At 56.6% G+C, this 27,931-nt stretch overlaps 1 protein-coding gene across 2 annotated transcripts in view; it reads left to right on the forward strand.

The window, feature by feature from the left end:
- Positions 1-19,107: 19,107 nt before the first annotated feature.
- PHACTR3 (phosphatase and actin regulator 3) overlaps positions 19,108-27,931 on the forward strand; it is a 210,263-nt gene continuing 201,439 nt past the window's right edge. The window contains exon 1 of one of the 2 annotated variants that reach the window (XM_072801613.1): positions 19,108-19,649. In XM_072801613.1, coding sequence (XP_072657714.1) covers positions 19,532-19,649 — 118 coding nt within the window. In that variant the 5' untranslated portion in view covers positions 19,108-19,531. Of the gene's footprint in view, positions 19,650-22,659; positions 22,683-27,931 lie in introns of those variants that run through there. The other variant, XM_072801615.1, reaches the window with a different exon arrangement.

The raw sequence follows: 27,931 nt of genomic DNA on the forward strand, positions 1-27,931 counted from the left end.
TGCGGCAGCGGGTGTGAGCATTCCCGGCAGGGGGCAAAGGGAATGAGATGGGAATGGGCTGGGTGGAAATGGGGAGCGGGAGGGTCCCCGAGGCTGCAGACCCGTGAGCAAAGGAGATGGGGGAGCTGCTCTTGGTGAGGTGGGCAGGTGGAGCCCCGACTCCTGGCTCCTGGTGGGGAGGAGAGATGCCTGCTGCCCAGGGGACAGAGGTGGGGCAAGTGGACAGCCCCCATGCCTTGGGGGCCCGAAATCCAGGAGAGCGCACAGGTTCTGTATCTGGGGCATCTGGAGGGTGGGGGCGGCTCTGTGTATGGCCCTCGAAGGCATCGAAAGAGAGGCTGGTGGAGGAGAAGGTTGGTTGGAGGAGGCCACTCTAGTGGGGAGAGGCTCATTGACGTCCGCAAGGGCACGTGGCATGGGCTGTCGCATATCAGAGTCTGGAGCTTGGGGCCAAGGTTGGCCTGGAGCCTCCAGGCTGAGGGTCATCAGGGTGGAGCTGGCACCTACAGGACATAGCCCGGGAGGTGGAAGGGGCCGGAGGCTGAGTGGGGCCGAGCTTCTGGGGTTCAGTATTGAATCAGGACAGTCCAAACACCAAATTTCGATTTGGAGCAAGGGTCCAGGGAGCCAGGGTAGAGCCTGGCCGTGTGCCCACAACTGTGGGTTCTGATGGCCAGACCTTGGGAAGCAAGGGGCAGGAGGATTTGTCCAGCTGCCACTGGATGCTCAGCTCCCTTGATTTGTGTGGTTACTTCCCGGAGCTTGCTTTGAGTGGATCCTAATTCCCAACCTTAAAGGGACAATGTGTTATGTGGCCAGAGCTGCTGCTTTAATTTAGGAACAAATTAGCCACTCATTCTTCCAGACTTTGAAGCCTGACTTGGAAGCATTGACTCGTACTGGGGTATTTCTGTACCAAATGAAGTTTTTTTTTTTTTTTTTTAAGGGTAAGGCATGATGGATGATATCATGACACATCCCAGCTGATGCTCATTAAAAAGTTGTGGCTTTAGGGACTGCAAAAGGCAGATGGAAATGGAATGCCTGTTTCCCTGGCTCAGCTCAGGGTTCAGAGTTAGGGCTGGGCCTGGCTCCCTGAAGCCATGGATAGGAGAGTTGTCCAGGTCTGTTGAAATCAGAATGATGTTCACCTGCACGTAGCAAGCTTTTGGGCTAACAAGTGACTAGACCTCAGAAACCAAAGGAGTGCTTGCCAGTTCAGGAGACTGGGTGGCTCCGTAGCTCTAGCCAACGTCCCATTGTCTGTACAGGGCTCAGGCTGGCTCACATCACCCGCCCTTGCACCTATTGCTGCGGCCTGGGAATGGGGTGGAGCTGGATGGCAGAGGCCAGGTGGGGATGCACATCCCTCAGTAGCCAGGCCGGAGACCCCCAGGAGAATTAAGGGGGGTGCCTGCAGAAGAAGGAGAGTGGGCGCCAGACACTGCAAACACCAGCCAGCACGCTTCCATCTGTGCCCCCAGTGGTGCGGGAACCCCAGGCCTGTGCTTACCTGACCTGCAGAACCCACTGTGGGTCCGGAGCCATCCTGCAGGCCTCAGCCTCCTCTCTCCTGGGACAAGTGTGTGCTTGGAGGCAAAGGGCAGTTTGTGACCAGCAGGCAGTGGAGGCCCTGCCAGGGTTTGTGATCCAGCTTAAGACCTTCCCTCCCGTCCCATCACCTGCCCAGGTAACCAGGGCATTCTTCTGCTTGTCCCTCGTCCGCAGGTATCAGCCATCCTTTTACCTTAGGGATAGCTGCCTGCTGATGAACGTGGCCAGATGACATAGTCGATGGTTCCATTTCTGTTTTCTGGGCAGTGCGTGACTCAGGCCTTAGAACAGGTCTGGCCTGTGGTTGGCACTCAGTGAATATTTGTCGGATGAAGCATACACAGTGTGTTTTCCTGTGCAGGCAACAGGCTTCTTTGGGGGAAAAATACAATTATACTAGTGTTTCACAACTGCCTTGTCCAAGTGAGAAGTGCAAACGTTACAGATAAGGCGTGCACGGCTCCTTGCACTTCTCCCTTACTCCCAGAGGTGACCCCACTAGGAACATTTCCCCGGGGTTCCCAGCAGGCTGTCTGGACGTGTGTGTGTGTGTGTGTGTGTGTGTGTGTATGGGGGCGGGGGGCTCGGGAGATGTACCAAGTGGTTTCCTGTAAGTGTTTTCAAGAAATGGCATCTGAAGACAGCACATCTTGTTCCGAGCTGTATTGTTTTTGTTCACCAAGGTGTCTTGGAGATATATCTGGGTTAATAGATTCTTTCTAATTGCTTGAGAGTGTTCCACTGCTGTCTTAGCCTTTCTGCTGCTGGCCTTGCAAGATCACTCTCGATCTTCTGTGTCTCCGAGTGTCCCGTGTGCACCCGTGCAAGCGCTTCTCCATGGGGTGCGTTGTAAGAAGGGGGATTTCTGGGGCATTGGATGCACACATTTTTTTTTTTTTTTTTGATTTTAAACCTTTAATCGCCATGGTGGGATCACACATTTTAAATCGTAGTTGGTACTACAGTTATTCCCAAAAGGGCTGCGTTGCTCCCAACGGCGGCAGCGTCTGAGCTGGGTTTCTCCAGCCCTGTCGAACTATTCAGATTCTCACGTGTCACCAATTTTATAGGAAAAAAAGAAGTGGCACTTCTTTGGTTTAATTTGCATTCCCTAGATTGTTTTCAAGGGTTTTTTTTGAAGGTTAATTGAGCATTTGGTTAATTTCCATGGGTTGCCTCCCGCCTGGCAGTCTTTCTGGGCGGTTGTTAGTCTTTTTTCTAACTAGTTTGTAAGAACTCTTTATAGGTTCTGGATTCTAATCCTCTACCTGCTGCAAATGGTTTTGCTGTCCCTGTGGCTTGTCTTTTAATTTTGCCTCTGGTGTCTTTGGTGGACTAGACGTTTTTAGTTTTTTTTTTTTTCCAGATAAAACGGAGATAAAACATAGTATTCGTTTCAGGTGCACAGTGTAAGGACTGGATACAGGTATACGTTGCAAAATGATCCCCACAATAAGTCTAGTGAACATCCCTCACCTCACATAATAGCAAGTTTTTTTCTTGTGATGAGAACTTTTAGATCCTGTCTCTTAGCAGCTTTCGAATCTGCACCCCGGTGCTGGTAACTCCCCTCGGCACCCCGTGTGGCACATCCCCACGCTTCGAGTCTTGATGTAGTAAAACTCATCAAGCTGCTTCTTGATGTCTTTGCTTGTTGGTTCTTAAGAAACCCTCTTCTGCCTCAAATGTAGAGTGAACACCTTGCCCTAGTTTGCCTGAGACGGTCCTGGTTTTAGCACTGAAAGTTCTGTGTCCCTAGATCTCGAGTCCCTGGGGGAAACCAGATGGTGCGTCACAAACATATACGTCATGTTTCCTTTTAATGGCTGAAGAGGGTTTTTTTTTCTTTTTCTTTTTCGTTTTTTACATTTATGTTTCTAATCCCCTGTAATTCATTTTTGTGAATAGTCTGAGGTAGAATCAAGACTGATAACAGGGATTCCTAGAGTCGGAATATTTAATCCAGGGCACCTCTGATTCTGGGGGAAGCATCCTGTCCCCAGGGAGGAGAGGCGGTCTTGAGGGGCGGCGGGGTCTTGAGGGGCGGCGGGGGCTGCGGGCAGTTGACTTTCCACACGATCACAAAGCAGCTCATGTCTTCTGAACCATAAACGGAAGCAGGTTTTGGGCACAAGTTTGTTTTCTTATTTCATAAAGTATATGACTTTATTGATATGATTGCCATTTGGTTACGCATTTAATAAATTCCTTTTACTGAGAAGCAGCGACTCACAGGGGCCAGCTGTTCAGAGAAATCTATTTTTTAAAAAATATTTTATTTATTTATTCACGAGAGACAGAGAAAGAAAGGCAGAGACACAGGCAGAGGGAGAAGCAGGCTCCATGCAGGGAACCCGACATGGGACTAGATCCAAGGTCTCCAGGATCAGGCCCTGGGCTGAAGGAGGTGCTAAACCGCTGCACCACCGGGGCTGCCCTGTTCAGAGACATCTAGATGTGCCTCCTCGCCACTGCCCTGGCTGTTTCCACGGCCCGGCCCCCTGGAAGGAGACCCTCCCCGTGTGCCGCCAAGACCGGCATCCTCATGACCTACTCTCGGGAGACCCAGGGCACTGGATTCCCCAAACTCCTCCTTTGTTTGGACTTCATTAAGGCAACCTGCTGCATTTGGGATTTCTATCAAAATTTGATTGTAGGAAATTCCGTTTTAAGGAAAAATAACAGCAGCGGCCCACACCCCTCGCATCAGATTTCTCCGAGCTGGTGTGGTGGCTTGGTTCGGATGGTATGACTGGGGCCCAGCAGGCTCCTGGCAGGCTCAGGTCTACACTGTGTAATCTGCAGTCATGAGGCGGGGAGGATGGGATCGGGGGGGCGGGGGTGCATGTTGCCTTTTGTAGGCTGGTGACCGAGATTACCTGGGAAGATGTTGATTTTGTGTGATTGCTGTGTTTCCAGGGTAGGTGACTGGTTCCACCTGTCACTGGGTGCGCATGAACCTGTGTGTCCTCATAAGGCCTTGCTCCGAGTAGAATCCAGCAGTCCTGTGGCCTCAGAGCTGGGGCCCCTCTTCTCTTCTCCTGCCCTTGGACGTTGGCTCTGGGTCTTCAGGTGCAGGTAGGACCTCGGCCCGGGTGTTCCCTCTGCAGATTGTTGGACTTCCCAGCCTCCGTGATGCACGTGAGCCAGGCCCTCTTCATCTGTATCCACATGTCTCCTGCCCGTTACGTTTCTCCTAACTAATCCGGCTGGTATGTTAGCTTGCTGGGGTCGCCGTAACAAAACACCACAGATGGGGCGGGGGGCTTAGGTTTCTTATGGTTCTGGAAGCCGGAAGCGCACGATCAAGGTATAGACAGGGTTTGTTTGTTTTTTTTTTCCTCTCTCCTCTGCGTGCAGGTGGCCACCTCCTCACACAGCCTCTGTGCGCGCATGCCCCCGGTGGCTCTCTGCGTGTCCAGATTTCCTCTGCTTCTAAGGATACCAGTCAGACTGGAGCAGGGCTCACACTAATGGCCTCATTTTTCCCTTTTTTTTTTTTTAAATTTTATTTATTTGAGAGAGAGCAAGAGAGAGAGAACACACACAGGCATGCACCAGAGGAGAGGGACAGAGGGAGAAGGAGAAGCAGACTCCCCGCCCAGCAGGGAGCCTGACACGGGGCTTGACCTCAGGACCCTGAGGTCATGACCTGAGCTGAAGGCAGATGCTCAACCAACTGAGCCACGCAGGTGCCCCTCACTTTTTCTTAACTGTGACTTTAAAACCCTGTCTCCAGATCTAGTCAAGGGCTTATGTGTATGAGTTTTAAAGGGACACAGTTGGGACCAGAACAGCTGGCAAGTGGGGTTTGCTGTTAGCTGGGAGCTCAGCCAGGGGGGTGGTGGGTTTCAGATCCTTGCTCCATGGGCTTCACATGTGAAAAGGGGGGGGGGTCCCAAGACAGAGCATCCCAAGAGAAACAGGCTCAGGTTCTATCCTCTTGGACGATCTGGCCCTGGGAGTCACCTACCTGCAGGGGTGAGAGCTGACGCCCCTCTGTCGGTTGGGGAGGTACAAGGTCACATGGTGAGGACGCGTGAGGTGGGACGATGCTGTGCCCATATTTGGAAGTTACCTGCCACGCTGTCTAAACAACCCCTTCCTCTTGCTGCACCAGGCCTAACACACACGCTTCCTAATTGCCGTGCAGCCCTCACCACTGTGTGCGATTGTGTTGGAAAGGGTAAACTGAGCCAGCCTGCCTGCTTTCCTTAGAAAGACCTGTTTGCAAGGCTGGCCTTCAGCTGGTGCCTGAACACCTGGACGTCGGGGCGGTTCCCACCATCTGCTAACTGACCCTAGTGGCTCGCTGCTCCTGAACTGTCTGCACAGACGCTGTGGCTTGTGCCGAGCACCTGCTATCCCTCTGGGGCTCTGGCATCCTGGCGTGCGCCAGGCAGAGCGTATCTATGGAACCAGCCGCCAGTGCTCACTGTGGATCCGGGTCTCATAGGGGCTTCCTTGGGAGACAGGAGTTCACAGGAGTTGTCAGAACTTGTTGCTGGAGGAACTAAATGCTGTCAGCATCCCTCCATTGGGAGAGATTTCTGGAAGCCTGTGCCCGGTTTCCCCTGGGCCTCACCCTGCACAGCGTTCCCCTTTGCTGATTGTGCTCCGTGTCCTTTCACTTTAATGAGTCGTAGCTGTGTGACTGTATCTGACTCCTGGGAGTCCCCCCGCTGACTCCCCAGATCTGGAGGTGGCCCTAGAGACCCTCACACAATAGTCCTGTGTTTGCTGTCCCATTAGTGACCCATCTTCCCTGCCAAACGTCCACCTGTTGCAGCAGTGACGTGTGTAGCACATAACTCGGTGCCTGGTGTGTAGCAGGTGCATCATAAATCCTGTGGTTTTACTGAGCACATGAGCGGCGGTGGGTGGTGGGAGTCCCCCTCTTTCCTGGCCCCGTGGAGAGAGGCATCCTCAGGGCTTACAGCAGAGTCTTCCTCCAGGTGGCGTTCTGTTCTGAGAGGGGGCCTCCCCCCTCCCTAAAGGGGCACCATTAGGCCCAGGAATCCCCCCAAATCAGTAGCACTTACCCTGCACAGGGCAGGAGGCAGGTTGGGGCCTCTTCATACGCATCTGTTTGAGTGGCTCCCACGTTCTCCTGAAAGCACATCATATTTTTAGGTTGTATTGAACGATTTATGTACCATTTCTACAACAAAACGTGAACTGGGGGTGTGTAGGCTGCAGGGGCCGATCCTCTGGTGCCCCCCCCATGCCCTGCGTACGAGGGACCTAGTAGACACCTGGCAGTCACCTTCACCTGAGCCCTAACTGAAGTGTCCCCGCCTTTCCCTGCTCCCCGTGCACCTCGACCGGTTCCTCCCGCCACCAGCGTGGCCCCTCGGAAGGTGGACGGGCGTCCTGCGGCCTGGGGCGTGCGCGTTACAGATTTTGATGGTCGTTCTCTGCCGCTTCCCCAGAGAGGGAGAACGAAACGCAGGCCGCCCTGGAGGAGGCTGACCCGAGGGAAGAGCCGCGCCTCTCGCCCGCGAGTGCCCAGGCCCGCTCTCGGAAGCGAATCCCACCCGACGGCGTCAAGGCTCTTTGGCTCCCGTAACCCACACGCACGCACACGGCGAGGACGCCTGCACGCTAGAGGCTGGCTGCCAATTTCTGTTTCTATTTTTATTTTAATGGCTTTGTTGTCTGTGCTTTTCGCCCCTATAATCCACAAGAAATCATGGCAGATTTTTACCTGTGCGTTCCACGTTTGGGATAATAAAAAGAAAGGTCTCTCCTACTGGTAGAGGAACGTGATCTCCAACTTGGAGCATGTGGTCATGGGTCAGAGGGCCAAGTACTTGCCACTTCTCACCTGCGCTGGGTTTGCGAGGGTCCCCGCAGTGTGGGACCCGAGAGAAGCCTCCCCGGGGTCACCCCGTGGGGACGGCACTCATCGCGGCGACCGGCGCCAGGCTCCGGGCTGACTGCTGTGCTCAGTCTGCTCCTGCGTCTGCACGTCTGTACGGGAGCTGTGACCCAGTCTGGGGGAGACGGGGTCACTTGCCCCGGGGCCACACAGCTGGTGGCGCTCCCCTTGAACCTGGGCGGTCTCCTTAGTCGGGTCTGGATTCCAGTCATTTGCTCTCATGCCTCTCAAAATTGATGTTCTCTACCTTCTGTTCTGGAAGGCAGTGCTGGTTCTTCGTGTATAAGTTGGGGGTCCTTAATGCATGACCTGATTCCGGCCTGGAGGTGTCTGCTCCAGACACAAGGAAGGTGGTGGCAGGCAGGGGCTGTGCTGCATGGTGCCCTGCAGGGGGGATGCCCCGGGGCTGCACCACGGCCCTGCTCCTCTGCAGCCGGGTCCGTTTGTTGGAGCCTTGCGTCGACCTTGGACGTGAATGCATCTCTCTTCTGTGGACCGTGGATGCGGGGCCGAGGGGTGCAGCCATGCAGAGGTGGGGGACGGACCCCTGGAGTCAGGCGGATGGCTGGATGGCTGGGTCCAGCTCCACCACGGGCGCCCCGCATGACCTTGCGTGCGTGACCTCCCCCTCTGATTCGTGCTGTGCTCGTCAGGGGTGGAGACCCCAGAACCGATGTCCTCAGCCCCCCAGGAGGGGGAAAGACAGCACGTGTGCATTTGTTTCCTGTGGCTGCTGGAACGGCCTCGAGCACCACGCATTTATTTTCACTGCCTTCCGTGGGTCTGAGTCGGGTGGGCTGGGCTGAGCCCCTGCCCTTGGTCCTGGCGGGCAAGATCGGGGTCTGCAGGTGTGCACTCCTTATGGGGGCGCTGGCAGGGAGGCTCGGCTTCCTGCTCACGCAGGGCGTCGGCTGATTGCAGCTCCAGGGCTGTCGGATCCCTGTCGGCAGGGATGGCTCAGCTTCCAGAGGCCGGAGGCCGCTGTGCTCCCTGGCTCAGTGGGGCTGAATCCTCCCCGCGGCCTCAGGCCCCTCTCCCCTCCCCTCCACCCCATCTCTTTTCCTCTCCTGCCTTCCCCTCTGCTTTGTGGGGCGCCTGTGATTGCACTGGGCCATCCAGATGATCCCGGATAATCTCCCTGTCTTCAGGCCTGCTGATTGTGGTCCTGAATTGGGCCGCCGATGCCTTCACGGCAGGGCCTACAGGGGGTCAGGAACCCCGGGGGGATTAGCATTCTGCTGTCCACACTGTGGGTAAGTGGATTAACCCAGGGTCTGGCCCACAGGGCGCTGCTTGGTCCAGGGGGGTGAGTGAGGTGACGCCAGCCCAGGGGACCACATCGCCCTGGGTGCACGAGTTTCTGGGGCTGGGTGGCTGAGTCCTGCTTTAAGGAACCCAGACATTGAAACAAAGCCTCTCTCTGACCTACGGAGCACATAAATCGATTGTTAATTATCTGTATTTTAATAGTTATGGTGCATCAGATTTTTTCCCTCTATTACGGTTGTAGCTGCTGGGTACCTTTGAGTAAGGAGTGGGTGGGATGTAGGTTCAGGGGATCCCGCTCTCCCCGCTGCCCTGGACTTCCCTGGCCTCTCTCTGTGCTTTGTCTCTGGGCCCCTTCTTGCCTCCAGCCACTTGACCTTCCACCGTTGGCCCCATAACCTCTCAAGAGAAGGTAAATCCTGTCTCTGTCCTGTCTGGAGACCCTCCTGGGCTTTTTGTTCCTCTCAGAATGAAACCCATGCTCCACCCTGTGGGTCAGGAGGCACTTTGAATTCTGGGCCTCCTCCCACTCCACTGCCTGCCACCCTGCTCCCACCAGCCAGCCACCCGCCCAGGCCTTTCTCAGCTGCTCAAACTACCCAACCTCAGGGCCTTTGCACATGCTGTTGTCAGGAGCACTCTCCCCTGCTGCCTGCATAACACCTGGCACGTACAATGAATGAATGAGAGAAGACTCAGCGTGAGCAAATCCATCTGTCAAACCCAACACAGGGCCTTTATGTTCTCAGAGGTGTGTCTCTCAGACCCAGCCTGGTGGCTCTGTGTGGTCTTCGGGCCTCTGCCTAGATCTAAATGAACCAGCTTCTCGTCTTCACCATGTACGGTTTCCATCCTAGAGGGAGCCAGGGCCAATCCCATTGCAGATTCCTGCACTTCTCTTCCCTCCTGCTGACAGCCTGCCCATTGCCCTAACACCCCCAGGCTCCCTTTTATGCCACGGCAGCAGTAGACACATGGGCCTCCCAAGTAGCCCTGGGAAAGAACCAGGAGGGTCAGAAACCCCCAACACTGCATTGCAAGACACCAGGAGGGACCTGCTGCATCCCAAGGGCTGATGGAGGTGTCCTTGGCTAAATACAGAAATCCATGCTGTCCCCCCGGAGGCTCCAGAGATCCCTGATCCTGGGGCTAATATTCCAGAACGGAGACCGGCAGGTCTGATTGCCGAGGTTATTGCTCCCCCAGACACCACGTCCCGGTCGGCCCGCCCGCTTTAGAGCACACGCCAGTTTCAATGAGCGCTGGGTTCTTTTTTTTTTTTTTTTTTTTCAGATTTTATTTATTTATTCATGAGGGACAGAGAGAGAGAGAGAGAGAGATACAGAGGGAGAAGCAGGCTCCATGCAGGGAGCCTGACGTGGGACTCGATCCCGGGTCTCCAGGATCAGGCCCTGGGCGGAAGGCGACGCTAAACCGCTGAGCCGCTGAGCCCCCCGGGCGGCTCCATGAGCGCTGGGCTCTAAGAGAGATCTCAGCTTCTATGAAAATATGGACGTATGGACATTATTTATGGGTTTGTACAAGCGGATTCTTGGGGTCATCGCTCCAGCTGCGGGACTTCTGATGTATTTTTAAAGTACTACCTATAAACCTGGCGCTATGGATTTTCTGTAATTTATGGATCAGGCTCGGTGCTGTGTTTGAACCGTTATGCCGTGAGGCACTTGCTCTGCTGTTTCCATGACAGGGTGTTGGTGCTATCGGTCCCCTCTATGGCCAAGTCAGTAAGGCCGGCTCCGCGCCCCACGGGAGGGGAACACGTCTCTCCAGAATATAAATCTGGTGAATGTGCTAAAACGTTCACAATTTATTGGAGGAAGGAGTAAGGGTTGGGGGTACGGAGACCGTTGCTTACACATGAATTAACTTTTATTTATTTATTATTATTATTTTAAAGATTTCATTTATTTATTCATGAGAGACCCAGAGACAGAGGCAGAGACACAGGCAGAGGGAGAAGCAGCCTCCATGCAGGGAGCCGGATGTGGGACTCGATCCCGGGTCTCCAGGATCACGCCGTGGGCTGCAGGCGGCGCTAAACTGCTGTGCTACCGGGGCCACCCCCTGAATTAACTTTTCTTAAATGGTGAAGAGTAAAATGACCCCAAGAAGGGTGCGGGTTTGTCCTTTTCGTCACCTTTAACGTCACGATGATGCAAGCGCTTGGTGATCTCCTTCTCCCAGCACAGGTGAAAGCGGCTCTGGCGGGGAGTGTGGGGGAGCAGCCTCTCCTGGGGCTCCTGGGGGCCGCCGCTGGGGCAGCAGAGGACAGAGCCGCTCAGACCCTCCGGGCTCGACAGGGGCTTGGGCCTATGTGTACCCACCGGGAGGTTGGCATCTGGCCGCCTGGCCTTAGCCTGCAGCGTATCCACCTGCCCGGGGAAGCAGGCGAGCTCCGAGGGCCTGACAACACACAGATGCATTTCATTAAAAAAAAAAAAAAAAACAAAAAAACCCCCAAAAAACCCAAAACCAAGCCACTGTGAAGTGCACCCCCCCCCCCCCCCCCCCCCGGTTTGGATAAACCCGAGGTCGCCATTCAGCTTTGAGGCGCGTCGGGTGGTCTTTGCTTTCTCGGCCTCGCTGTGCCTTCCTGTGTCCTTGGGTCTCTGTGGAGGAGCTGCCAGGGGATCCCGCGCGGGGTTGAGGGCCCGGGGCGGCGTCTCTGGCCCCGGCCTGTGGGCTTCCGGCGGCGGTGGCCCGGGGTGGAGTCGCCGTCCCGTCCATGTGTCTGTCCAGGCACGCGGCGGCGGCGGGGGTCACGGCGGGGACGAGCGGGCGCCCCGGAAAGATGCCGCGGTCCTTTCCTCCCCTGTGGCTGCCACGTCGTCGCTCTGGGCCCGTCAGCGGCCGCGCACCCTCGGGGGCTCACGTCTGTGGTTTGCTGGAGGAGGACGCTTGGGGTCTGCGTGTGGGCCTCCCGCTGGGCGTGTGACTGCAGAAGCGCGGCTGAATCTTCCACCGTCACGGTCGTCAAGCGAGTGGCTCTCGGGGGGTCCGGAGAAGCGCCGAGCCCCTGCCTGTGCCACTGAGGCTGTGCCCGACGGGTGACAGGACCTGGGGTCACACCCGGCCTCTGCGCTCCCGGCAAGCTCTAAGCGCTTTGTGTGATGGGGAGGTCCCGGGACCTGCCTTGTTTGGCCACGTTCTGGTCACCAGCCCTGCGGGTCCGTCCGCGGAGGTGCCAGCTGCCGGGCTCCGTCTGCCGTGGGCGCCCCAAGGCCAGGGCAGCGGCTAAGCCGCGGGGCGCTGTTCCTTTGGCCCAGGGCCTGGGCGAGGCAGCCCGACGCCTCGGGGGACGGGCGGCGCTGTAGGGTCGCGGGCCGGATCGTGGGGCTACCGACCCATGGGCAGGAGGCGGAGCCCAGCTCACTGCCACTGCCACGGACTCCGAGACAGACGCCTTCTCTGTAGGTGGCCCTCGGTCTGCAGCAGCGTTTCCCGGGGCCTTGGGAGCCGGTCCCCTCCGCCATCAGCCCGAGGCTCGGCGCTCCCCTGAGCCCAGACACACGGCAAGGACAGGCACAGGACGCTGGCGCTGGGACGGAGCCCCCCCGAGGCTCCGGGCTCCGGACCCCCATCAACCCCCATCAGCCCGCTGCCGTGTGGTGCGTTCTCCTCTTTCCCTGCAGGGCGTGCTCTGCCCTCCTCCTTCCTCTGGTGGCACTTCCTGCCCCAAATCCATTGTCACCAACCACTTGCCCTCCCCCGGCTCCCTGCACGTGCGTGAGGCACTTAAGACGATATCAGAGGCCGATGTCTTGCATCAGAGGACAGTTTGATTTGATGGCAGCTAACACCTACGGAGGTGCCCTGGGTGCTGGGTGCTGGGTGCTATGCCCGAGGCCCCAGGCCTGCGAGTGAGGCTGGGCCTTCCCTCGCTCACACACGGGGCACAGGAGCAGTGTGGCAAGCCAAAGGCCACCCAGAGGAAGTGATTGACGCGCCCCCCCCCCCCCCCCCCCGCCGTCTCATGCCCTGGACTTCAGCTCCTGCTCAGAAGGGCTTTGCTAGACGGCCTGGGAGTGGACAGCACCCCGAGGACGGCCGGGGGCACCGCTGGGCAGCGGAGGGTCTCCCCCAGCGTGCTTTTCAGGCAGCTCCGGCTGCCGGCGCCTTTCCGTACCACCCTGGGCAGCCCTCTGGATGGGGCTGCAGGTACAGACCCCATCAAGAATGTGGCCAAAGAACAGAGGAAATCTAGTGCGAGGCTGAGTCCCCAAGCCGGGTCCCCAGGACCCAGGGGACTGCCGTCCCTCCGGGGGCCAGCAGAGGGCGCGGCTGCCCTCCTCACCGCCGGGCTCTGCTGCCGCGCACTTGTCTGGTCCCCCCCGGACTGGTCCCTCGGCCTCCAGTCCCCATCCTAGGGTTTGCCCTCTGGTCCCTCGTCCACTGGTTCCTTGGACAGAGATGGCAGCTTGAGCCGTGATTGGGAAGAGATTGAGTTTGCTCGTTTAATTCTGTTCCTGTTTTTCTTTTTTTAATTTTAATCCCAGTTGTAGTGAACAGAGAGAGTTACAGTAGTTTCAGGTGTGGAGTGTAGTGACCCAACAACTCTCCACACTCCTCAGGGCTCATCAGGACAAGTGTACTCCTTCATCCCCATCCCACCTCCCCTCTGGGAAGCATCGGTGTGTTCTCTAGAGGTAAGGCTCTGTTTCTTGGTGTCCCTCTTTTTTTCTTTTGTTCATTTGTTTCTTAAATTCCGCATATGAGTGAAATCTGGCCATTGGCAACACCATGGGTGGATCTAGAGAGTGTTATGCGAAGTGAAATAAGCCAGTCAGAGAAAGAGAGTTCTAACCCTATTGACGTGGGCAGTGGGGAGGCTGAGCCCTCTGTCCCGGAGTCGGGATCCCACACCCACCAAGTGTGTGCATCGGGGCATTGGTTAGGACCACACGTGTTTGTTTGCTGGGGGCCTGCGGTGTGCCAGCCACATCTCGGGTGAGCAGACAAAGATCCCTGAACTCATGGTGCTGACATCCTGGCAGCCCAGATTCTGGGGACATCAGCTCTCAGAGGGGCCTGGGGACCACAAGGGACCCGGAGGAGAAGTCAGTAGGTGCGGGCAGCAGGAGACGGCGTGCTAGAGTCACAGTCCAGGTGCCTGCAGACTGCGGCCCTGTGTTGGTGGCCGACTGTAACTCACTGTCCCGCTGCTGTGCTCTCCGGGTGCTTTTTTTTTTTTTTTTTTTAATTTTTTTTTTTTTAATTTATTTATGATAGTCACAGAGAGAGAGAGAGGCGCAGAGACACAGGCAGAGGGAGAAGCAGGCTCCATGCACCGGGAGCCCGATGCGGGATTCGATCCTGGGTCTCCAGGATCGCGCCCTGGGCCAAAGGCAGGCGCCAAACCGCTGCGCCACCCAGGGATCCCTCCGGGTGCTTTTTATGTGGGTTTGGTCCACAGGGAACGGGGCCTGCAGAAGCTGGAGTAGCCGGCGCTGAAGCCCTGGGGAGGGGGTCCCGGGGAGCCACCACCAGGGTGGGTTCAGCACTCGCCCCCTGAGCCCCCTGGAATGACCATCCCGGAGCGGCTGAGCAGGAGCGATCATGCTCATTCTAAGATGAGTTAGAGACCCAGGGAGGTGTCACCGGGCCGGCAGCTGGTACCAGAGGGTCTGTGGGATGCTGGAGCTCGTGTCCTTTCATGCTCCCCCCCCCCCCCCCCCCCCCGTTAAGGAACAAGACGGTGTCTGTGAGTCTCAGTGGGTGTTGACGGAGGCTGCGGGCTCTTCCACATGGTGGCTGATGGAGTGTGTGCAAGAAAGATGGGGTCTTTCCGCCTCATCCTGCCCCTTCTGGGATCCCCACCCCTTGCCCGGGAAATGGCACGTGCCCATCTGGTTGTCAGTATAAGACTGGGTGGGTACCTTGACATCCCTGCACCCCACATCCAGTTAGTCCTCAAAAGTCAACAATCTGGGAGTCACCTGTGCCCCTCGCCCCATCCCTCCGCAGCTGCTCCTCCACAGGCTTGAGGGACCACCTGTGCAGCACACACCCCATCTGACTTGGCTCCCCCGTGCCCACCGGGATAGTTGCTGGCCCCCTGGTCCCTCTCCCCGTGCCCGAGGTCCCTTCTCCATCAGCAGCCCGAGGGATCTTCTGGAGACATTTCTGCCATCAGCTGTTTTTCATCAGCCCTGGAACAAAATCCAGACTCCTAAGGAGCAGCCCAGGACACAGCGTGGTCTGCGTCCTTCCCCTCTCTCTCCGGCCTGCTCACACCCCAGCCCCTCACTCTGCCTCTTTGGCCTTTGGAGCCCCATGTTGCTCCCACCTCCCGGCCTCTGCCCCCACCTGCCCCTCTGCCTGGGCCCGGCTCCCTCTCTGACTTGTCTGGTTAATCCCTACGGAGCCTTCTGCCTCAGAGGGCGCATCCCTTCCTCAGCCCAGGCTCTTCCCTGCCCGGGCGAGGCACGCCCAGCTCTCTGCTCCTTGACATCCGTCGGCTGATTGACTGTGTCCTTAATCTTGTCATCTCGAGACCACGAGCTCCCTGAAGCCAAGGACCAGTCATATTGTGTTCATTGTGATATTCTGGGAAAATCATGTGTTTGGCACAAAATAGATGTTAATCTGCACGTTGTGTGAGAATGAAACCAACCCTAGAGACGCATGTGGGTGAGATTGGGCTCCTTGCAGCGCCCCCGCCCCGTTCCCCCTACGTCCTGATGACAGTGGACACTTGCTACACGTCTCTGCCAGGCCCGGGGTCACCTCCGCCATGAAGTCCTTCCTGACTGCACCAGGCAGAGGAAGACCTTCCTTTTGCCTTTGCCTCTTTGTGTTTTTTGAAGGGACAGATTTTACTGACTTTGGCTCTTCGTAGCTCTTTGAGGCAACTATGTTGGGGTTTTCGTGGCTGCCGGAGTCAAGAAATAGCTTTGGGTTTTCTGATCAAGGACCAGAAGGGTGACCCTCGAGAGGGCTTTAGAACCTGACTTGAAGCCCTAGGCAAGGACAGGAGAGGTTTTCAGTGTGATTGCATTCTGCAGAGGTGAGAGGCAAAACCCAGTCATCCTTCAAACCTAAAGCTCAGCCTCAATATCTTTGTGTACTGTGTGCATGCATATCTTTTTTAAAAACAGCTTTTTTAAAAAAAGATTTTATTTATTTATTCATGAGAGACCCACAGAGAGAGACAGAGAGACAGAGACACAGGCAGAGGGAGAAGCAGGCTCCATGCAGGGAGCCCGACATGGGACTCTACCCCGGGTCTCCAGCATCATGCCTCGGGCCGAAGGCAGACGCTCGACCACTGAGCCACCTGGGGATCCTCCTTAAAAACAGATTTATTGAAATAATATACCACAAAGCTCACCTGTTTAAAGTACAGCATTCGACGGTTTGTAATATATTCACAGTTGTGAAACCCTCACCATAATCTAATTTTAGAACATTTGGAACATTTCTGTCACCCCAAAAGGAAACCCTGAACTCATTAGCGCCCATTCTGAATACCCCCCCAACTTCCAGCCCCAGGCAACCACTCATTGGCCCATCTCTTATTATTAACAATAATATAAGTATTATTAACAATAATAATACTTACGGTGGGTGGATGTGCCGCGTTGTATTTATCCTTTTATCAGTGCATGGACATTTGGGTCGTTTCTATGTTGTGCAGTCTTGTTGGTTCCTGTAAGGTCACCAGCAGGTGCTTACGGGGACCTTGTTGAGGGGGCCGGCTGGTAGCTTTCGTGAAGACCCCTCGAGGATTCCCGACCCCCTGTGGACACCTGTCTTCTGGCACCGTGGGCTGGGTCCTCCCAGGCTTCCAGCCCTCCCTGCCCCCAGGCTGAGTGACTTGGAGGCCAGAGTCTCTCCCGAAGGTGCTTACCCAGCAGACTAGTTTCTTACGACCAGAAGCAGTGGTCACTTTTTTTTTTTTTCAATTTAATGCTATTTTTATCATGGAATATTTCAAAGCCAGAGAAAAATACGACGACAAGCTGCGTGTCTACTCAGCTCTGACAAATCACAATATTTTGCTAAAGCGTATTTTTTAACTAAATCTTGGTTGTCACTCTTGTCTTCTGTCTCTCCACTCCTGGAGCAAATGCCAAGTCTTCTCTCTTGTGCTTTTAAGTCCTGCCCATACGTTTGGCGGAGCCGGTGAATGGCATTGCAGTGCAGACCGTCTGAGGAGACTAGAAATTACTTTAGGTGGTGCATGGACAGGCATTTAGGAATACTGGCTCCCTTAAAAAAATTCTTTCCATGCTTTGTCCTTCTGGGAGCATTAAGAACATCTCTGTCTGGCGCCCAAGGGTCTGAACGCCTCTCCCACCCTGCCCATCTCCCTTTTCAGCAACGCGGGAGCCCGCAGGGGACCCGGCGGGCAGGTCCCAGTCAGCACCATAGTCCTTCCCGGAGATGACAGGGAGGTCACCTCTCTGTCGCTGTGGCGATGGTTTTCTTTCAAACGCATGTAAGTGCCAAGAATTGATTTAAAGAAAAATCTCAAGCCAGTGGCAGTGCAGGTTCTGAGTAGGGAAGCCCAGAGAGGGGGAGGGGGGTGGGGGGAGGCAGAGAGCTGGAAGCCACTGGCGCCCTTGTTCTTCGCTGGGACCCTGGGCTGCCCTCCTTCCCCCCAGCCTGCTGGTCCATGTCTGTTCCTGCGCTGGCTCCCTCATCTCCATGTGGGAGGTGTTGATGGTGTGCTTAGTGGAGGTTCCAGAGTCTGCAGGGGGGCGGGGGGGCAGGGCTGGCTCTCGGGGGGCTCCAGAGGACTCACTTGGAGAGACTACAGGGCCAGAAGCCTCGGCCCTGCTGGTCCTGGCCTGTGACCCGGGCAGGCCGCTCACCCCTCTGCCTTGCCCTCACGTCTCAGGTGGGGACTCCAGTTGCCCGCAGCTCCTTAGGCATCGTGAGGAAGAACTGATCCCCCGAGTGAAGTGCTCAGCCCAGAGCTGGGCACATCCCCATCGGGCACATTTCCATGGGGATCAAAAGTATTGCAGAAAATGTCCTCCCCGTTTCCTCTTTGTTTCATGGTATCATTAACTGTGCCTGTTTTGGGGGGACATCTCCTGGTTTGTTGGTGACCATTCTCAGCTCTACCCTCCCCTCCAATCCTGGAAGACCCATTGTGGGGGTTGTTTCTGCATTTGTTCCCTGTTGCATCTGTAATGCCTGATGTGGTACCCGGCACATGCTAGACTCTGCGGATTATTGGAATGAATGAATGAATGAATGCACGCGCACACACACACACACACACAGACACACACGTGCATGCACGCTTTCCCCGGAGCTGGTTGCTGCTGACAGCCCAAAGCTGTGCGTGGAAGGAGTGCCCATGTTACTTCCCCACTTCTTCTATGCTGCCAGGGTGCTCCCCCTACACCCCAGCCCGTCTTTAGGTCCTGAGGAACAGCCCCCTTGGCAAGTCCCAGTCCCTGCTCTGCCCTCGCCAGCTGCGGGACCCAGGCTAGCTCCTCCTCTGATCTCAACAGCGGACCTGCCCCCCCAATCCGGCGCTGTCTGTGAGAGGGGGTCACACCACTGCAGCTTCTGTGCACTGCCTCTGTGCGCAGTGAGTTTTAGGTGGGAGCAGCCTCCCCCCGTCCCTGTGGCCCAGCCATTTACTGGGCTTTCCTCTTTTCCTTATCCTTCCTGTCCCCTAGGCCTTAGCTGGAGACACTGGGGTTGCCTGTGCTTCCCCTACACCACTCTCTGAATGGTGAGAATTGCTCATTAGCACTTTGGAGGTAAGTGGCAGCCCTCGGGGGTGTCACCTTCGCTGCCTAGCCCATCAGCTCTATCGAGGCATCTGGGGGAAGCCTCCCTAGAAGGCACCCAGTGCCCCTCCTGCCTGATTCCTCCCAGGCAAGGGGCTAAGGGCCTGGAGGAAGCAGGGCTGGGCAGTGGGGAGGGGGTTAAGGTTGCGGGGCTAGAGCTCTGGAGGGCACCCCTGTCCGGCCCCCACCCCCCATGGTGGAGTCTGGGCAGCAGGACCTACTGGCCTCCATTACCCCGAGAGAGACAGGTCCCTGGAAACCAGCTGCCTGGAGCCGCTGGGGAGATTAGGCCCTGCCTCCAAGGGAGGGAGCCTCAGGGTCTCCTCCCCTCCCACTGGGGAGGGGAGAAATGGGACTGGGAGCCTTCTTGCTTCTCGAGCGCTGCGGGGGTGGGGGTGGGCAGTTCATAACTCCCGATCGGCCCCCACCTCCCTCGGGCAGGCAGGCACACGGCAGGCAGCCCAGGTATTTGAGACCCCTCCCCATCACCACGCTGGCTCTCACTCCCCTCTCTCGTGACGTCATGCTCCTCTCGCATGGCATGATGGGAGAATCCTAATGTTTTCCAACAGATGCTCCAAGAACAGCTTTCAGATTAAAGCAATTGCAAGAGCAAAGATTTTCCTTTTTCCCTTTTTTTTCCGGGGGGGTGGGGGGTGGGGTGGGGGGAGGGAGCGCCCCCAGAAATTCCTGGACATCACCCCCTGCCCCAAGCACGCAATAAACACTGGCAAGAAAAACTTTTTATTTCCTGGTTCAACTTTTTTTTTTTTTTTTGGCCTGGAATATAGACTGAAGAATGGGAATAAACACGAATAAATAGCAGAGCGAGGCCGCGCGCGCCGGGATGCGCCTGGCTGCAGCCGCGAGGCCATTGTCTCTGCGCCCTGAAGCCCGCCTGGCGTGGTCCCCGGGCTCCTTCCCTTTCCCTGCCCTTTTTGATTTTCCTTTTTTAAAACGACGCCCCCTCCAGCCCCCGCGCCCGTGACCTTGGCCGCCTCGGATGCTCTGATTCCACGCGGCTCGCTCCAACTTGCCCCCGCGCCGGCCAGGCCCGATGGCCGCGTCCGAGGACGGGAGCGGCTGCCTCGTGTCGCGGGGCCGCTCGCAGAGTGACCCCAGCGTCCTCACCGACTCCTCGGCCGCCTCCTCCGCCGACGCCGGGGAGAACCCAGGTAACGGGCCGGGCGAGGGGCCGGGCAGGTGGGCGGGCGGGGGGCAGGTGGCGCCGGGCTCGTCCGCGCTCCGCGCTCCGCAGCCGGGGAGCCGCGCCGGACCCGGGCGCTCGGGCCCCGCCGTCCGCGTCCCCGGGAGCGCGGCCGGGGCGCCGCGGAGCCTTTGTCCGGGGAAGCTCCGGGCTCCCGGGCGCTCCGCCTCGGCCCTCGGTGCAGGCGGCCGGGCTGCGGCGCCCCCTCCGCGGAGCTGCCCTGCGGCGGGGCCCGAGCAGCCCGGGCGAGAGACGCAGACTCGTGGCCGCCTCCGCCAGCGCGGGCTCCGAGCTCCGGGGCCGCCGGGGATGGGGGGGCGCAGCGCTCCGGGGCGGCCGGGGATGGGGGGCGCAGCGCTCCGGGGCGGCCGGGGATGGGGGGCGCAGCGCTCCGGGGCGGCCGGGGATGGGGGGCGCAGCGCTCCGGGGCGGCCGGGGATGGGGGGCGCAGAGCTCCGGGGCGGCCGGGGATGGGGGGCGCAGCGCTCCGGGGCGGCCGGGGATGGGGGGCGCAGCGCTCCGGGGCGGCCGGGGATGGGGGGCGCAGCGCTCCGGGGCGGCCGGGGATGGGGGGCGCAGCGCTCCGGGGCGGCCGGGGATGGGGGGCGCAGCGCTCCGGGGCGGCCGGGGATGGGGGGCGCAGCGCTCCGGGGCCGCAGCGCGCAGGGCCTTCCGCGGGGCGCCCGACTCCCCCAGGCCCCGCGCACCTGGGCGCGCCCGCCCCTCGCGGCAGGTGCGCCCGCGGAGCTGGGGCGGGGAGCCCCGGGGCGTGCGCCCGCACCCAGCCCGCCTGGGCGACGACGGGGCGTGCACTCTGCCCGCTCCCCCGCCCCCGCGGCCGCGGCGATGGTGGAGGTGATAAATCTGGTTACAAAGGCGTCTATAGGGCTTGATTGATTACTTTCCAGAGAGGAAGAAAGGCCTAATAAAGCAGGAGGGGGGTGAGCTGCGCGGGGCCTGTCACCATGGAGACGCAGGAAGCAAAGTGATCATTAAAACCTTTCTCCACCAGAAGGCAATTTTCACTTCACAGAGAGAAGTCTGAAGCTTCTGAAATGTAGGGTTCAAAAAAAGAAATCAAAGCTGGGTGTTTTGGTATCAAGCCACTGGACTCGATTTCCTACCTTCCAGAAGCACAGTCCCCCCCCCCCCCCCACCTCATTAGATGATGTTTTAACGATAAGTCGCCCTCACCGTCCTTAGAGGACTTATTCTCTCCGGATGCACCAGCCCCAGATGGGGACTTGATCGCGGGAAATGGTGGGCATCAGAAGCCAGATAATCCCTGGGGCCGGGGTGAAGGCAGGCTTTGTGGGGAGGGATTCCTTCACTTCCCGGGAACACACAGGAGCCTTACTCCCTCGCTACAAAGAAGGACCTATTAAAGGCAGCTCTGTGGGCATCAGGGCCCCAATTTGAAATTTTAAACAATAAACCCATGCAAGGCTTGTAAGATTTCTTTGTTAGGACTGTTGACACTGTGTCACTTGGTCAAACTAAGGTACCAGCCGAGGAAATCCCGGGCTTTTCTACATCTGGGAGGGCAAGTTAATTTTCCTTGGAGTTTGAAGCCGAGCCTGCCGTAAGCCGACCCTTAAGGCTTTAATTAATCCTTTTATTAGGAATCGGGGATTAAGCCTGCAGCTCTCCATGATGGATTGGTTTTCTCTGTGTTGGAGATGCACATCCATGATTGTTCCAATTATGGAAGTTGAGTGGCTCGTCACGAGAGAATCCTTCCCAGCTCCTTTTGTCTCCCTGGCAGTAAAAGGAAGCAAACTTGAAACGGAAATTATGGAGGATTTAGCTTTTTGGCTGTCTGTGAGTTGATGCCTCCGTGGGTGGGAACAGAGGGCTCGGCAGGTGGCTGGTGCCAGTCCACCAGGGAGAGGTGGAAGGGCTTGGGTGATTACATGATGCCGTGGGAGGGCAAGCGCCCGAGTTAGCCTCTGGCTCGCGCGGTCAAAATGGGATCCTGAGAGCAGATGTCTGAGGTGCAAAGTCTAAGCGTGTACAATTCAGTGAGTCGTAGAACCTTGCTAAAGATACCAAGCAATTAAGTATTTATGGATTGTGTTAAGCAGAGGAGTTCTGGCAGAAAGAAAATCAGAATCTTCAAGTTGGAAGCAGCCCGGGAGCTTGAAGCAGGAAGGGTGGACGAGGGGAGCATTTTCTATAACTGCCTTGCCTGGTCGGCTCGGCACTGTGCTTGCATACCTCTTTGGATGGGGGACTCACTTCTTTCTGGGGGCAGTGCATGCTCCTCTTTGGGCAGACCTATTTAAAAATTCTCCACATGGCCCCTTGGAGCCTTCGAGCCATCAGTCCTGGTGGGACCTTCTCATGGTGCGTGTTACTGGGGGTTTCAGAGAGCCTGCTATTTTAGGGCAGTCATCACACCGATCCGAGTCTTCTACAGTAGGTCTGAAAAGTCCCAGCCCTCATCTTGCCCTCCCTTCAGGACCTCTTCATTTGTCCTCCTGCTGCTCTAAAGACCTACCCCTGAAAGTCGGAGCTGGTGTACCAGCTGTGGAATAACCCAGTAAAAGTCAAGGAAAGGAGTTGCCTCCTTTCGTCTGGACTCAATATTTTTGTAAGACAGCCCAAGATTGCGTTTGCCCTCGCTCCCCAAGTGCGTTTTTTTAAAGTAGGCACCATGCCCAGCGTGAGCCCGGCTTGGGGCTTGAACTCACGACCCTGAGATCAAGACGTGAGCTGAGATCAAGAGTTGGATGCTTAATGGACTGAGCCACCCAGGCACCCCTGAACGCATTTTTAATGCACCACTGTGCTCTTAGTAAAAACCCAGAACATTCTCGGAAAGGTAAACTACCCGTCTCTCCGTCGTTACCTCTGTGATGGGCTTAGAGGAGCTCCTCTGGACCTTTCCCGCAGGTTTATAGCTACGTGTTCTTGGACAAAGTCTTTAGGAAAACGCTGTGTGTAAGGTTCTTCGACTGGCGTTCCTACTCAAACCGGGTCTTGGAGGTCTCGTCCCAGGGTATGTTTCCATCTCCCTCTCTCTTAATATGTGCATAGTATTCCAGGGAATAGTTTTTGTTTTATGTATTTGCGTGGTTTCCAGTTTTTACCCATCACAGTCAACCTGGCTGTGGTGACCCAGGCCAAGGCTCCTTGCGCTCATGAGTAAATTTCCCATAGGGTGTGTCCCATCTTGTGGAATGTCTGGGTCACAGGGGACCCGCATTTTCTTTTTATGATATTGCACCCTGGAAAACGTACCCATTGACATTCTTTCCAGAATCTCCGAGAGTGCCCTTTCTCTGATGGGTTGCCAACGTCTGAGCTCATCAATCTCCTTTTCTCGCACAGAGAGTGACAAATGGTGGCTCAGTGTGTTAATTTGTGGCTCCTTGATTGCTAGTGAGCTTGAGCAGCTTTTTGTGGCCTTATTAGTGCATTAAATCTCTCAGTGGCCACGTCCATGACCAGGGACGGCGTGGCAGGATGAGCGGTTTTCCCCGAGGGCCTCTCCTTCCTCGCTCTCCGCATCATTGCTGCGTTAATGATTCTGTCTGCATCTTTGCAAGACTCCTCTCTGTAAACCCCTTCTCTCTACCCACGGGCATGGGAGGACTTCTCCCAAAATTGAGCTTTTAACAAGGGAAGGCAGTGCACCCATGACCTCCTCCTTCCTAGGAGTTCCTGCTCACAGCGACTTCCGCTTTGCTCTCCGGCCTCTTTCGGCCCCTCCGTGCCAGGCGCCTGCCCTGGCACGATCCCGGGGCCCAGAGAAGGTGGTCTGGGACCTCCTTGCCCAGTGTGCGCCACCTGCTCGGCCTGCCCTGTCTCGTCCCCCCACTGTCCTTGTCTTGTCCCTCCTTCCTCTTTCTGACCCTCTCTTCCCTCGGACTCTGCTTTTCGCACTCCTGGCTCCCTGCTCACCCAGCTTCTTCCTCTCTTCCCAGCAGGGCACCTTGGGGTCCGGGCAGAGCCTGTGCTGCCTTCTTCTTCCACTCTGAGTCCCTCCGGGTGCCTCGGCGGTTCCTACATGCAGGACCAGAGGCTGGGCTGAGAGCTGCCTGGGATACCTTTTAAAACATTTCTATGAGGCCTGGCCATTTCCCTTGGTAAAGATTCTGCTCTGGGATCCCTGGGTGGCGCAGGGGTTTAGCGCCTGCCTTTGGCCCAGGGCGCGATCCTGGAGACCCGGGATCGAATCCCACGTCAGGCTCCCGGTGCATGGAGCCTGCTTCTCCCTCTGCCTGTGTCTCTGCCTCTCCTTCTGCCTGTGTCTCTGCCTCTCTCTCTCTCTGTGTGACTATCATAAATAAATAAAAATTTAAAAAAAAAAAAAAAAAAAAGATTCTGCTCTGGCGGGCCAAGCAGGTGGGGATCTTGGGTTAGGGCAGGATTTCTCAGACTTGGCACTGTTGACATTCATGGCCGGTCACTCTGCAGTAGGGGCCATCGTGTGTACCGTATGCAGACTGGTTAGCAGCATCCCTGGCCTCTATCTGCTAGATGACAGGAGCTCCGCAGCCCCTAGTTGTGACAACCAAAAATGTCTTCAGACCTTGCCAGGTGTCCTCTCGGGGCAGTCTCCCTGGAGAGCTGTGGGTGTAGATCATCATTCTGAAACCTGGCCGTGTGTCAGTCACCTGGAAGGCTTGTTGAAACCCCGCCTCCAGTGTTTCTGATCCAGCATGCCGGTGGTGGGCCCTGGTAACGTGCATTTCCAACAAGACACGCGGGTGCTGCTGGGAGATGCGGTTCAGGGGAGCTCATCCCAGGAAGCCTGGCGCCGCGGCCTCCATCCCTCTGCAGGCCACTTATGCACGTGTGTCCCCATCCACGTGTCCGTGTCCATGTGAGTGTCTGCATGGGCCCTGCCCTGCCCTGTCTTGACTCCTGAGTGCCAAGACCTCTGTGTCCTGCTGTCCCCTTCCCATCCTTCAGGTCTTGGGCTGTTACCACCCCTTCAGAACGCCTTCCTCGTTCACCTGGTTAGACTGAAGTAGACATCCTGCCCCAGCCAACCCCTGATCTTGTCCCTCAGTTCTGATTTGCTCATGGCGCTCATTGCTGCTTGGGGTCTCCGGGTCTGACATCTGTGTGGCCTGCCCCCCTCTAGGCCCGGAATCCAGCATGGACCTCACATGCAGGAGGCTCCAGTGAGCATTTGTGGAAGGAATGGGTGTGAGCACCAGGCCCCAGTGCCTTAGCTGATGGGGCTTGTGGCTGGCCAGCTGGACCGGCCCCGTGGAAAAGCAGCTCGGGCACAGCCAAAGGGTGGCCAAGAGGCCAGCAGCTGCATCCTCCTGCAGGGGCAGGTCTACTTCCGCCCTCTTGCCTGGAGAGAGAGAAGCCTTTTGGACCCACATGTGCCCTCCTGAGCTGCAGATGGATGGACACAGAGACACCTCCCTCCCTGCCCTCCTGCTCGGTGGCCCACGCTGGCCCCTTGCCAGGTGTGTCACCCCTCCTGCAGACAGCTGGGCACCCCGTGCTCCATGGGGCTGCTTCCTCTCCTGCCAGCACGCCTCTCCCCTCCCCCCTGCTGGACCCTCGGTCCTGAGCCTCAGTCTTCTCTTCCCCCTTCCTGGTCCCGCGGCAGGGCGGGAGGTTTCCCAGAATGTCAACAGGGTCTGGTCTGTCCTTTGCTGCAGCTCCACGGCCAGGCGGTGACAAGGATGAGGGGGACGCGTCCCCTTCATCTGGGCGGTTCCTGCAGGGCCCCGTGCTCCTGTGCCCTGCTCCCCAGTGCGAGTCCTGGGGATCTCCCGGTGGCCCTTGGCACAGTGTCCACACGCCTTAATTAGCAGCAGAGCTAGGCGGTAATTACCTTGCCGGCTTCTTTGGGCTTATTAAATGTAAAAGCTGGATGCTTTAAAAAGATACAGAGTTTAGAAACTTCAGAGCTTTCTCTCCGACGATAGAAGTGCTGCACACTCGTTACAGGAAACCACCGGCTACCTGTGAAGGTGCAGTTCCCTGCCCCCTTCTCACCCGATGCCACACAGAAGGCCGTGAGCACGGGAAGGTCACCACCGAGATCAGGGGCCCGGCTTGCCCCGCTCCACCCTGCGCCCCTCTTGATCACCTTGCCGATCACTCTTCGGGATGGTCTCACTGGTGAATCTGACAAGCTAGTTGATGTCGCGCCCTCTAGACAGCGCCGTCCAGCGCAGCAGTCCCTAGCTACCCGTAGCCATTTAAATCTGAGTTAAAGAAATTAAAATGAAAATTTCCCTTCCTCAGTCGCACCGACTACATTTTAAGAACTCAAAGGCCACATGGGGCTGGTGGCTTCCATACTGGATAGTGTAGATCTAGAACATTCCATCCCCACAGTGTTGGACAGCACTGCTCCGGACTGCAGACCCCCTGAGGGCAGGGCCTTGTCCATCGTCTTCCTGGTTGTGCCGCACTTAGTCGTTTCCCAGTGAATGTTTGTTGACTTAGTTCACCAGAGTGGGATCATCATGGTCCAGAGCTCTTCTTGGGCCTCCTTCAGTCTGATCTTCTCATGTTCTTAAGGGGAGGACGTTCAAACAGACACCATTTCTTATCCACACAAGATTAATTTATTTCAACTCAGTGAGCTTCCGCAGAGAAACTTAAGTATCGCATGTTTGGTGCTTGCTGGACGGTTCTCTTTGGTTGAGAGAGCAGTGACCTCCAGACATACACAGTCTGGAGCTGGATGGATGGGTCAAAGTCCTGGCTCTGCTGCATACAGGCTAAGTGACTTTGGGCAAGTCACCTCACCTCTCCAAACATCCATTTCCCTTATGTCACGTAGTGGTAATATTGTCCCTAACTCCTGGCAGGTGAGGCTTAGTGAGCTACTGTCTATTAAAGTGAGTAAATTTTGAGACACTGGTCACTGGTTTCATAGCTCCAAGGAGGCAAATGTCCCCTCAGACATTCTCTGATCACCTCGAGATCATTTCGTCTTCTATGAATAAAGTCAGGGGGCAGAGGGCCCTGTGATGAGAGTGGAGAGGTGTAGGAGGGACAGCTCCTGGGGCCATTTGCAACCCCTCCTAAAACTGGGTGCATGTGGAGGCCAAGCTGTCAGCCTCCCCATGTGTGAATGTGGGTAAGCCCATATTGACCCAGCAGGGGTTCCTCAGGACTCGGGGCCCCGGAGGGTCTCAGCATCCATTCTTAGGAAATAGTAATAAGAAAGAGGAGGAGATTCTGGTTCTGATTCAGATTCTGGTCTACCCACATGCTTCCTCCCTGTTCAGCCCAGGTACTCCTCCTCAGACGCTGCTTCCTCCTTGTCAGGCTCAGATACTCCTCCTCAGATGCTGCTTCCTCCCTGTCCAGCCCAGATACTCCTCCTCAGAAGCTGCTTCCTCCCTGTCCAGTCCCAGACCCTCCTTCTCAGACACTGCTTCCTTCCTGTCTGATCCAGATCCTCCTTCTCAGATGCTGCTTCCTCCCTGTCCAGCCCCAGATCCTCCTCCTCAGACCCTGCTTCCTTCCTGTCCAGCAGATCCTTCTGCTCAGACGCTGCTCCCCAGCTACCTGCCAGCCCCCTGCTCACTCTGCAGTCCATCCAGAGCCCCCTCACCTTCTCCCAGTTACCAATTCTGGTGCTATAATTCTGGGACAGCATTTTGGCGATCTTGAAATAAGACCTGAATGTGTATTTGGTGGGGAGGGGATTGTTTCACTTTTGTGAGTCTGCCTGGCGGGCTCTTCTGGGGAAGGGCACCTTCTGGAGGGACACAGCTGAGCCACTGTAACACTTCAGGCTGCGGATGGTCATACCAGGTGCAGCTGCCCATGAGGAAGTGGAGGGTGGGAATATTCTGGACACCCCACCGGTGCTTCAACCAGACTGTCATTTATGGGCTGGACATAAATTGTTACAGGGAGAGAGGCAAGAGGATAAAGTGTGAACATAACCAATGGATATCAGAGGATTTAGGATTTATTATTTTGAATCTGCAAGGTGGGAGCTATTCCATGTCTTATAAAATCGTTTCATATGGGGTGTGAGCCACGGGATCTACAGGGGTCGCACCATGGCAAGCAGGTGAGTCAGGGAGCACAGTGCTTGCATAGACCCAGTTAGGACCATGCGGGAACATCATTACCAGATCACCCTATTTATATCCAGAGTCTGGACATCCAGGTTTTTAATGTGAAATGTGATTTTTAAATATTACCAAGTTCATCAGTTAGGGATTGGTTTGGCTTCATGTAATAGGAAAGCTAAGTAGTGGCTAAAATAAGATCGGTGTTTTCTCTTACGGAAGGGCAGGTGGCACA

Source organism: Canis lupus, chromosome 26 (genome assembly GCF_048164855.1).
Source record: "Canis lupus baileyi chromosome 26, mCanLup2.hap1, whole genome shotgun sequence".
In the NCBI taxonomy this organism is placed as follows: domain Eukaryota; kingdom Metazoa; phylum Chordata; class Mammalia; order Carnivora; family Canidae; genus Canis; species Canis lupus.